Genomic DNA, 12,719 nt, shown 5'->3' with positions numbered 1-12,719 from the left:
GTATCCATGTCTATTTCCTAAGGGCTAGCAGGACTCATGCCCTGGAGCCCTGCACAGCTCAGAAGCAGAGACCCAGAGGCAAGGGCACAGAAACAAAGATGGTAAAGCCAAAAGGGCCATTTTAATCCTCTAGTCTGACCCCAGCATAACACAGGGCGTATAATATCTCCACAAGGGTACCTGATTCCAGCCCAGCTTCTATATTATCTGTGGGCCAGGATTAAAAGATGGAGAGAGTTACCTACTGGATTTAACAATGCTCCTAAGTGAGCCAAGTGGCTAAATTCTATGAACATTCAGTGGGAGTTAGGCACCTAACCTGCTCAGACGCTATTGTAAATCCCACAAGGCACCTTTCTCCTTCTTTAGGTGCTTAAACCCTTTGTAATCCTGGTCCTGGGTCTATCTTGTTAACTTCCAAGGGCTGGAAATAGGGGTTCTAGTCCCATTTACCTTCTGTATGTCCTTTGGCAACACTGAGCTAGACTGGCTTTAACTGGTGGTTCAACTCTGAGTCTAAAGTGCTAGTGTGCAGAAAACATAAACTGTGGCTATCAGATCTGCTGCTTAGTCAGTGTTTACCCTTGTTTAGAGCTCCATTTCAAATTAGAGATACTTGGAAATTTAGATTTTTTTTGTAGTAGTAGTAGTAGGAAAATGAATTTTTGAACTAAAGAAAGATGTTCAGGGAAAGTATCTCCTATACTCAGATGTTTGGTTTGGTTTTGTTGAAATCTACAAATCCCAATATTCTTTGGTTTGCAATGTACAATTTCCAGTTTACAGTAGTTTTTAGATGAAAATTAATTCGTTTTTGGTTGCCAAACCCTGCAAACATTTCTGATTTCTGATGCAAAATTATCCACCTTCTTTTTCTCTGACTGGCTCTAGATGTCTGACTAGACTGAGAGTTAAATCCTTAAAGAGTTCAAATTGTAACTTATATTTAGGTTCTTACAAGAAAAGAAATCTGATTGACTCTAGATGCTTGATAATAAAAGTCTTAAAGAGTTCCATTTACAATTCATATATCTATTATTACATTTGTCTCTATATTAATACCTTCACATATATAACTGAAAACAAAAATTGATCCTACAGTACCAGGATTCTTTGGTCATCTCTCTCTCATGCCCCCATCACTGTATTTTCCAGTGGCAGTTTCCATGTCCCTTTGCTGGATTTCCTGAGTCTCTCTGCAGTCCCTAGCAGACAGGGATCCACTCCACAGATGAGTGATTCCTGCTCAACAACTTGGACAGTCTTGGCTGAGAGACGAAGGACTAAATGGGATCAGAGACTGAAAACTCCTCCCAGCTCTAGAGCTGATCCTGGCTTGTGCAGGGTTCAGACATGGTCACAGCCCAGGATCTCCCTGCTCTGGGGCTAAATATTTCAATCCAGTCTCCAAGGCTTTAAGCTCTGATCTCATCTCTGGAGCCAACCACTCTGACAACCTGCCTGACTCTAACCCCACAGAGGGAGAACAGCACCCGCCCTGGATCTAATATGATGGCAGCATCCCTGGAAGGACCCTTGGCTAAAAACAAGGAAGGGCAGAGGCCCAAGCATGTGCCAAGGTGTTTGCAAAATAAAACTGGGATTTCTAACACAGACACATGATCTACGATAGCTAAGAGCCTAGTGGCACCAGAATCTCAGCTGGCCTGGAATAGCCTGTTCCTTCATTAACACCACATAATCACTTCTGGGTGAGCAGAGATTTTTTTTCTCCTCATGCATTGTGTCAGCAGCTCTTGGGATGCATCCGCTAGAGGAGCCCACAGCTCAGGTGTCTGCTTGAAGTCAGTCACCAAGAGGTACCCAGAGGTGAAGACTAAAAACTAAGGGCCAGGTAGTGAGCTTGTGTCAATTGTTGCGCTTCCATTGAGTTCATGGTAGTTTGGACTATTTACGCCAACTGGGAATCTGGACCTTTGATTTCCGTCGAGCGATGTCCATTTACAACAGCTGGAGATCTAGCCCATTACACACTCATAAATCCATATTTTTGCCTGTCAATCTGATCTGAAACTGATTCAAGAGTTCTGAACCAGTCCGCACTTTCTTAGCTCTTTGCCCCATGGGTTTAATTAAAAGTGTAACTTTTTTTGCTAATGGAGAATGGTTCAGTCCCACTAGGGATAGAACCTTGGAGGAATTCTGTGTTGCACAGTTTTCAAGTATCTGATCTTGAACTTCTGTTGGGATGAATGGCCCAGAATCTTTCTTTCTTTCTTTCTTTCTTTCTTTCTTTCTCAGCCATTACTTTAATTTTTTTTTTACTACACACAGCACTAGACTAAAAAACTCAGTGGGGACACGTCTTCTAGGAACCGCACAAAGACCCCCAGTCCATTTCTTAAGGCCACCATGAAGCTATCACAAGGCACAAACTTTGATGCTTATGCCAACATAGTCACTAGAGGCCTGGCGGGGGAATGGTCCTTGTGCACCCCTAGGCAGTGATGAATGCAAGGCTGGATGTTGAACACTGCAAAGCTGAGGGATGGATGTTTCTGTTTGGCCAAGGATGAAGAGAGGGGCCATTTGTAAAACTGGACAATAGATAAGTTTCCACTTGACAAAGCCTCAGCTGGCATTTTCAAAGCAGCCTCATTTTCAAAGCTATCCACCTACCACTGACTGTCAGATACCCAATGAATAACAGCCTTTTAATTATACCCTGCTGTCACCAGATTGTTCTGCATGATGTAGAGGTGAGATGGTCCCAACTGAGATGGGAGCAGCCCTATATTTTAAAACCTCAAACTCATGAGTATTTGGTCCTGGGGTCTGTGTTTGGCTCATGTTAAAGAGACAGGACCATTTGTAGAACCCATTTCTGGATATGGTTGCAGTTTACAAAGCCCTTCACTGTCAGGAAGGGCTCAAAGATAGTGTTTTTGGATCTGTCTCCAGCCTTCTGGGACGATATTGTTAAAGCCTCTTAGGGGATCTCATACACTCAGAGCTAGATTCACAGAAGGAATTAGGCCCTGATTTTTTAAGGTATTTAAGCATCTAGTGGGACTTTCAAAACACCCCTTGATTTCAATTGGATTTAGGTACCTAAATGCTTTTGAAAATCCCACCAGGACACCTAAATGCCTTTAAAGTCTTGCCCTTTGGTATTCTAATGCTGAGCATTGCACACCTAACTTTTAGACACTTAGAGAATCACCATGATTCACAAAGCCTGTGTTCGGAGCCCAGGATCCCTGTTCAATGAATGGGGAGAGGTAAACACCTAAATGGGATCCACAATTGCCAGCATGAGGTGGGGAGGTGCCTAACCTAACCAATGGGAGATGATGACTAGATGGGTGTGTGTCAAGCCCCACCCCCTCACAGAGATTGTTAACTACGTCGAGCTGGTGGATGTCACTTATCCCTGTTAGTGATCCATAACTGGGAACCCGCTCCTTGGGTCAGGCACCTATGGTGTTTTGTGTGACTAGGAAAAGGTCCTCCTGTTTAACTTTTAGACCATTGGTTAAGGTACTTATCTGGCATGGGGAACACCCCAGTACAAGTCCCCCCTCTGCCTGAGGAGAAGAGATTTAAAGGGGGATCTGCCACCCAGTGTCCTAATCGCTGGGCTGTGGGATATTCCGATGTGGGGCTCCCTCAATCCAGTCAAGCTGTTCCACTTTGGCTTAAATAATTAAAGAATTATTGGGTCAGAGAGGGAGAGGGAGAACATGAGAATTACCCTGTGGCCTAGTGGTCAGTGCGCTCACCTGGGAGACCCAGTGTCCAGTCCCCCTGCTCCAATAACTCTTTAATTATTTTTCCAGAGTGGAACAGCTTCAACTGGAGTGACTGTGGGAGCCTCACATCAGAATACCCCTCACACTGATGACATGGACAGTGGCACTGCATCCTTTCTCTGTGCAAGTTCTTGTCAATGTTGATCTCTCTCTCTACTCCATTCATCGGTGTGGTGCTGAAAGTCACTGACGAGTCAGGTCCCAGAATCCTAATTATTGAAAGAAGCCAGAAGGGGAGAGTAATTCCAATGCACCAATTGAAGGGCTTTATTTAACTGGGAAAGGAGAGAAATGGAGACAGTGTCAGAGTCTGGTACCACTTTGGTGTTAGCCTTAAGCCCTATCCATACCCCTAACCCGTATCCAAAAGGGACTTAAGCATGAGTTTACCTTTAAACTTTCAATGGGGCCACTCATATAAATAAAGTTAAGAACATGCTGAAGTGGCTGCAGAATCAGGACCATTGTACAGAATATACAAAGGAAGTGAGTTTTAAATTCATAATCATGAGAGTTTGGAGCAGATCTTCAGCTGGTGTAAGTTCTCAGAGATCTATTGACTTCAATAGAGCAATGACAATTTAAATCAGCTGAGGATAGGCCTAAGGATCCTGACTGAGATACTTCCATTTGCTCAGAGAAGCAAGCCAGAGCATGTTAAAAATGTATCCAGTCAAAACAGCTCAAAGTTCAAACACTAAGTGCGTTAGGATGAGCTATTTGTAAATGAGCGATGGGAGTAAGAGATAGTCATAAAAATCTTTGCTAAATAATGTTTAATAAGGAGTTCTTATAAGAAAATCATGATCTGGACATAGACAATCATTAACAGGAAAAGAAGCACAATAATTTGCACAATAATTTCCATAGATTATTCATTATCTAACTAGCTAGCTAATAGAATTCACAATCAAATAGAAATCTATCATTATGACTAAATGAGGTTGTGTGTTAGGACAAGGAATGGTCCTGTCTGTCTCTCTAACTAATCTAATGCTTTTGTCTGTCATATATGTAGTGTACACAACCATGCACAAAGATGATATTCTAATACTAATAACAGGCCAACTTCTGAGATCCTTTCTCAACTTGGATGGGAGTAGATCTACCCAAGATGGCATATGGAACACCAGATCAGTGCATGTGATGGCACTTTTCCGCTTATATCAGGGCTAGACCAAAATGACCCCAGACAAGAAACTTACACCAGTGTTCATGTCACTACTGAGTGCTGCCCAGTGACTTTGGGCCAGAACCTCATTAGTATTAAACTGGTGATGACAATGGGTCTACTCTGCATTGGTGCTAGTCTAGCTGAGTTAGGAAATGTGGCCCTTATATCTCTGTCACACTCACTTTCTCCAGGGTGCTGTCAGCCAAATCTCGATCCTTGTGTATATAGTCTATTGGCCAAATCCTGATCTCTTTGAAGTGAGGGGCTAAAGTGGAGTTGTCCTGGGGCTGGTTTTGTTCAATACCTTCATTAATGATCTGGAGGATGGTGTGGATTGCCTCTGTAATTTTGCAGATGACAGTAAACTGGGAGGAGTGGTAGATACGCTGGAGAGTAGGGATAGGATACAGAAGGACCTAGACAAATTAGAGGATTGGGCTAAAAGTAATGTGATGAGGTTCAACAAGAACAAGTGCAGAGTCCTGAACTTAGGACGGAAGAATCCCATGGACTGCTACAGACTAGGGATCGAGTGGCTAGGCAGCAGTCCTGCAAAAAAGGTCCTAGGGGTTACAGTGGACGAGAAGCTGGATATGTGTCAACAGTGTGCCCTTGTTGCCAAGAAGGCTAAGGGCATTTTGGGCTGTATAAGTAGGAGCATTGCCAGCAGATGGAGGGATGTGATCGTTCCCCTCTATTCAGCGTTGATGAGGCCTCATCTGGAGTACTGTGTCCAGTTTTGGGCACCACACTACAAGAAGGATGCGGAAAAATTGGAAAGAGTCCAGAGGAGGGCAACCAAAATGATTAGGAGGCTGGAGCACATGACTTATGAGAAGAGACTGAAGTAACCGGGATTATTTAGTCTACAGAATGGAAGAATGAGGGGGGATTTGATAGCTGCTTTCAGCTACCTGAAAGGGGGTTCCAAATAGGATTGATCTAGACTTTAATCAGTGGTAGTAGATGACAGAACAAGAAGTAATGGTCTCAAGTTGCAGTGGGGGAGGTTTAGGTTGGATGTTAGGAAAAACTTTTTCACTAGGAGGGTGGTGAAGCACTGGAATGGGTTACCTAGGGAGGTGGTGGTATCTCCTTCCTTAGAGGTTTTTAAGGTCAGTCTTGACAAAGCCCTGGCTGGGATGATTTTGTTGGGGATTGGTCCTGCTTTGATCAGGGGGTTGGACTAGATGACCTCCTGAGGTCCCTTCCAACGCTGATATTCTATGATTCTATGATTTATGAATCCAAATTTGGCCTCATTATTCAGAGTCAGATTTTCTTTAGGAAACTCTGGAAAATGTTTTTCTTTAAAACAGCCTTTCCACTATAGCAAGAATGACAGTTTTTACATATTCATGTAGGTTAAAATAATAAAAAGATGCATAACATATCATTAATTACACAATAATATCCCAACAGTATACACATAATCATTTCAGTAGGAAATAAGCCATGCAGATACCTCTTTTGCACATTGTGGGGGCAAACATTCAGTTCACTTAGAAAACCCTATCAAAGAGATGACATATGGACATTCCCAAGAAAGAACAAACATTGAAAACCCTGTCTCACCAAACACTCACTATCTCCTCAGGCCTCTCCACCTTCAAAACCTCCTAAAAGAAACAAACAAACCAACCAACTGTTAAGCAAAAATAAGCTAAAAATCTGACAAACAAACAAATAAAAACCACAAAGAACAGATGCATTTGTCATAACTATAAAGGGAAGGGTAACAACCCCCCTGTGTACAATACTATAAAATCCATCCTGGCCAGAGGCACCAAAATCCTTTTGACTGTAAAGGGTTAAGAAGCTCAGGTAATCTGGCTGACACCTGACCCAAAGGACCAATAAGGGGACAAGATACTTTCAAATCTTGAAGGCGGGGGAAGGCTTTTGTTTGTGCTCTTTGTTTTGGTGGTGTTTGCTCTTGGGACTAAGAGGGACCGGACATCAACCCGTGTTCTCCAAATCTTTCTGAACAAGTCTCTCATATTTCAAACTTGTAAGTAACAGCCAGACAAGGCGTATTAGTTTATCTTTGTTTTCTCAACTTGTGAATTTTACCTTTGCTAGAGGGAAGTTTATCCCTGTTTTATTGTAACTTCGAAACTAAGGCTAGAGAGGGCTGTATGGGCTCTTTGAATCTATTTACCCTGTAAAGTTATTTTCCATCCTGATTTTACAAAGATGATTTTTACATTTTTTTAAATAAAATCCTTCTTTTAAGAACCTGACTGATTTTTCCATGGTCCAAAGACCCAGGGGTTTGGGTCTTTGATCACTTTGTAACCAATTGGTTAGGATACTATTCTCAAGCCTCCCTAGGAAAGGGGGTGTAAGGGCTTGGGGGGATATTTTGGGGGAAGAGGAACTCCAAGTTGTCCTTTCCTTGTTTCTTGTTAAATCACTTGGTGGTGGCAGCGTACCAGGTTTTAACCTAAGCTGGTAGAAATAAGCTTAGGGGGCTTTCATGCGGGTCCCACATCTGTACACTAGCGTTCAGAGTGGGGAAGGAACCCTGACAGCATTCATACCTCATTCTGAGTTATTATCCCAAAATATAAGATGAGCCAGAGACCTCACTACGGACTTTGCTATGGCTACTGATTTTATAGGCAATGGTCTCAGATACTATGGTAAGTGGTAGCAGTACACGATAGATAGATTACGATCTTATTTACTTTGCTGCGTAAACATATAGAAACTCCTTTTATTCTTGAGTCATGTTTGTCTGTATTTTTACTAGTGTAAATACCCAATTCTGCATAAAAACTTTGCACAGTATTTTCTCATGGAGGTAATAAGGTCATCAGCCAATTATATTTATAAAGAAACCCAGAATGAAATTGTTACCGAAAGAGAAATATGGACATTTTGTTCTTAGTGAATAACCTCCAACCTATCCATTTACTCAGAGCGTCTTTGATCTCTATGTTTCTCATGCTATAGATAATCGGATTCATCATGGGTGGCAACACAGAATAGAGAACAGCTACCATGAGATTCAGACCTGAGGTTGAGCTGGAGGTGGGTTTCAGGTAGGCAAAGGCAGAAGTACAGAGGAACAAGGAGACCACAAGGAGGTGAGGGAGGCAGGTGGAGAAGGCTTTATGCCGGCCCTGCTTAGAGGGGATTCTCAGCACTGCTTTGAAGATCTGAACATATGACACAATTATGAAAACAAAACAGCTTGAGGCTAAGCACATACTAAAGATAAGAAACCCGACTTCAAAGTGGTATGAGTCAGAGCAGGCGAGCTTGAGTAGCAGGGGGATTTCACAGAAGAACTGATCCACCATGTTGCCTCCACAGAAAGACATTGCAAACGTGGTACCGGTGTGCAGTGCAGAGTTGAGAATACCACTGATCCAGGCACTGGCTGCCATTTGGACACAAGCTCTCTGGTTCATCACCATCTCATAGTGCAGTGGTTGGCAGATGGCAACGTATCGGTCATACGCCATGACGGTCAGTATGGCAAAATGTGCTGAAGCAAAGAAGAAGAAAAAAAAGACTTGGGCGACACATCCAGAATAAGAAATCGATCTTGTGTTCATAAGGGAATTGGCCATGGATTTGGGGATGGTGACAGAGATGGACCCGAGGTCTAGGATGGACAGATTCATCAGGAAGAAGTACATAGGGATGTGAAGGTGGCGGTCAAGGGCTATGGCTGTGATGATGAGAAGGTTTCCCAGCAAGGATATCAGGTAAAGCACTAGAAACACCACAAAGTGTAAAATCTGCAGCTCCTGTACGTCAGAGAATCCCAGGAGAAGAAATTCAGTCACGGTGGTTTGGTTGGACATTGTCTTCCTCAGTACGCTGTGTGATGACTGTGGAGGGAATGAGAAAGCAATGGTCAGGATTAGAGCGACAGAGGGAATGTCCCTGATTCCCCTTTCCCTAATATCTCATTATATGAGTGTCAAAGGTTCACAGAACTCATCACTTACAATGACATGGTGTTGTTACTGCTCCTCGCCTCTGACAATCAGTGAGTTTTGTTATCACAGCAGTGTAAATTTTGTCACCTGCTTTAAAGTCAATGGAGCTTCATCACTTTATCCCATCTGAAGATTTTGCCCCTGGTGTGGCTTGATAAAATGCAGTACGAAGAATGGAACAAAGCACACTCCAAATCCAACAATTCTTGCAAAGAAGGTCCCTCCATTGCGATCATCACCAAGCTCACAACTTGGGAATGAAACTCATAAACTCAAATGCTAACACAGCCTTATTCCCACTTTGCAGGGCAATATGACATAGACTCACCCAGAATCATAAGTGGCAGCTCCTCTGTCATGTTTCTACCCCAAGTCCTGTGCTTAGATGGCCAGTTGCCTGCTTCCAAATTGATTTATGGCACATAATCCCAGAGCTGCACTTCTGCCCGTGTGTAACCATGGGCTAGTAACATCCCTCCATCATCGTTATGTTGTATCGTTTACTCTGTGCTGTGCGGTGCACTGCCTGTCAGGACACCTGGGCTCTGCTCTTGTTTCTGCCAGTGACCTGCTCTGTGACCTTGGGCCACTCATCTCCCCTCTTTCTGCCTCTGTTTCACCCCACCCTTCTCTGCCGTGTCTACAAGGGCTGTAAGGGTTTTTGCAGAGGGGCTGTGGGGCAGATTTTTAAAGGTATTGAGACACCTAGTGGGATTCTCAAAAGAATCAGGGCTCCAACACCCCTTGAAATCAACGAGTTGTGAGCTCCTAGGTGCTTCTGAAAATCCCACTAGGCACCTAAATACCTTTGGAAATGTAGCCCCATGTCTTACTCTAATTATGTTCTGCACACCCATTCATACCATTTATACTCAGCTGACAGCAGTGTGGAGTTAGGGCAGGAGGTCTGGGTTCTACTGCCAGTGAGCTCCTGTATGTCCCTGAACGGGATCAGTATAGACAGGCTTTGGCTGCTTTGTTCAACTCTAAAGCAGGGTTTAAAGGGGCTCTTCAGTATAAAACATTGTGTGTGCTGCCAACTTTACTGTTTATTCAGCTGTTACCTCCTCAAAACTTTCCCTTTGAAAGAGAAATCACACAGCTGCAATAGAATAAATGGGTGTGAAATCAGGATCTTATCAGGTCATATTAATGTTCCCCAATTCACTTAAAGTCCGGGCCGCTCATAGGATTCCGGGGGCCCGGGGTCTTCGGCAGCGGGGGGCCCTTCCGTTCCGGGACCCGCCGCCGAAGTGCCCTGAAGACCCGCGGCGGGCCCCCCACCGCCGACGTGCAGCCCGGTCTTCGGCGGTAATTCGGCGGCGGGGGGCCCCCGCTGCGGGTCTTCGGAGCACTTCGGCGGCGGGTCCCGGAACGGAAGGGCCCCCCGCCGCCGAATTACCGGCGAAGACCGGGCTGCACGTCGGCGGCGGGTCCCGCTTCGTCTTCGGCGGTAATTCGCCAGCGGGGAGTCCTTCCGCCCCGGAGCGGAAGGACCCCCCGCAGGCGAAGACCGGGAGCGAAGAAGCTCCTGCGCCCAGCCGCGCAAGAATTTGCCGGGCCCCCCCGGAGCGAGTGAGGGACCCCACTCCAGGGGCCCCGAAAAACTCTGGTGGGGGCCCCTGTGGGGCTCGGGGCCTGGGGCAAATTGCCCCTCTTGCCCCCCCCCGGGCGGCCCTGCTCAAAGTTTAAAGCTGGTTGGAAATTTTCAGCTGTGTTCTTTCTAATGGAGAGTGGTTTTTCAGCTAAACAACAACTAATCTCAGAATCTGTCTGCTTTTCTCAAACATTCTGGGATTGTTTGGTAAAAAAAAATGAAAACTGAAAAAACCAAACTTTTTTTGGTTTTGTAATTTAAAAAAAATCAGTTTTCAGCTGAAAGTTTTCATTTGCCAAAAACTCACGGGGGTAGGGAGGGAATGAATTTAGGGTTTTCAATGAAAAGAAAAAATTTTCCTGATGGGAGGAAAAATTCCAATCAGCAGTAGGCATTTGATTAAACTGATAGTAAAGGTCTTAACCAGTTCATATTGTAATTCACATTTATCATCTTAATTTTTCCCTGTATGTTGATCCCATAACATTTAATTGAAATTGTAAACTTACTGTACTAGTCTTTGTGGATTTTTTCCCAATAGAAGACACATTCAGTCGTCCAGTACTAGGATGTTTAGATCAATATCTGTCTATAGACCAGAATCTAGAAGCTAATGGCACAGGTATCTGAGAATCCTTTCACCCCTCATCCTGCGATTGAACTAGATTCAAACCTGTTGCTCTCTGCAGACGAGCTGTGCGTAGCTGGCTTTGAGCTTCACTGGCATTAAAGAACTGCTGTGGGAAAGTGATTTGTCCATGCAGGGTCAGCTCCAGGGTCTTGGCCACCCCACGCAACCGAAAATAGCCGTGATCGCGATCTGCGGCGGCAATTTCGTGGAAGGTCCAAGCGGGAGTGAGGGACTGTCCGCCAAATTGCTGCTGAATAACTGGACCTACTGCCCCTCTCCGGAGTGGCCGCCCTAAGCACCTGCTTGCCAAGCTGGTGCCTGGAGCTGGTCCTGTATCCATGTCTATTTCCTAAGGGGTAGCAGGACTCATGCCCTGGAGCCCTGCACAGCTCAGAAGCAGAGACCCAGAGGCAAGGGCACAAAAACAAAGATGGTTAAGCCAAAAGGGCCATTTTAATCCTCTAGTCTGACCCCAGCATAACACAGGGCGTATAATATCTCCACAAGGGTACCTGATTCCAGCCCAGCTTCTATGTTATCTGTGGGCCAGGATTAAAAGATGGAGAGAGGCACCTACTGGATTTAACAATGCTCCTAAGTGAGCCAAGTGGCTAAATCTTGTGAACATTCAGTGGGAGTTAGGCACCTAACCTGCTGAGACGCTATTGTAAATCCCACAAGGCACCTTTCTCCTTCTTTAGGTGCTTAAACCCTTTGTAATCCTGGTCCTGGGTCTATATTGTTAATTTCCAATGCCTGGAAATAGGGTTCTAGTCCCATTTACCTTCTGTATGTCCTTTGGCAGCACTGAGCTAGACTGGCTTTAACTGGTGGTTCAACTCTGAGTCTAAAGTGCTAGTGTGCAGAAAACATAAACTGCGGCTATCAGGTCTGCTGCTTAGTCAATGTTTACCCTTGTTCAAAGCTCCATTTCAAATTAGAGATACTTGGAAATTTAGATTTTTTTTTGTACTAGTAGTAGTAGCAGGAAAATGAATTGTTGAACTAAAGAAAGATATTCAGGGAAAGTATCTCCTATACTCAGATGTTTGGTTTGGTTTTGTTGAAATCTACAAATCCCAATATTCTCTGGTTTGCAATGTACAATTTCCAGTTTACAGTAGTTTTTAGATGAAAATTAATTCGTTTTTGGTTGCCAAACCCTGCAAACATTTCTGATTTCTGATGCAAAATTATCCACCTTCTTTTCTTCTGACTGGCTCTAGATGTCTGACTAGACTGAGAGTTAAATCCTTAAAGAGTTCAAATTGTAACTTATATTTAGGTTCTTACAAGAAAAGAAATCTGACAGATTCTAGATGCTTGATAATAAAAGTCTTAAAGAGTTCCATTTACAATTCATATATCTATTATTACATTTGTCTCTATATTAATACCTTCACATATATAATTGAAAGCAAAAATTGATCCTACGGTACCAGGATTCTTTGTTCATCTCTCTCTCATGCCCCCATCACTGTATTTTCCAGTGGCAGTTTCGATGTCCCTTCGTTGGATTTCCTGAGTCTCTCTGCAGTCCCTAGCAGACAGGGATCCACTCCACAGATAAGTGCTTCCTGCTAACTCC

At 44.0% G+C, this 12,719-nt stretch overlaps 2 protein-coding genes across 3 annotated transcripts in view; both read right to left on the bottom strand.

The window, feature by feature from the left end:
- The window catches only part of LOC123345337, a 716,016-nt gene that overhangs the window by 406,429 nt on the left and 296,868 nt on the right, over positions 1-12,719 (bottom strand). The gene's annotated exons all lie outside the window — the stretch shown is intronic.
- LOC123345342 (olfactory receptor 14A16-like) lies at positions 7,806-8,771 on the bottom strand. The gene has a single exon (XM_044982133.1). The coding sequence runs from the start codon at positions 8,763-8,765 to the stop codon at positions 7,806-7,808; it is 960 nt and encodes a 319-aa protein (XP_044838068.1). The 5' UTR covers positions 8,766-8,771.

The sequence above is a fragment of the Mauremys mutica genome, chromosome 12 (assembly GCF_020497125.1).
Source record: "Mauremys mutica isolate MM-2020 ecotype Southern chromosome 12, ASM2049712v1, whole genome shotgun sequence".
Classification (NCBI taxonomy): Eukaryota; Metazoa; Chordata; order Testudines; family Geoemydidae; genus Mauremys; species Mauremys mutica.
This window is presented reverse-complemented; position numbering and strand designations above follow the sequence as displayed.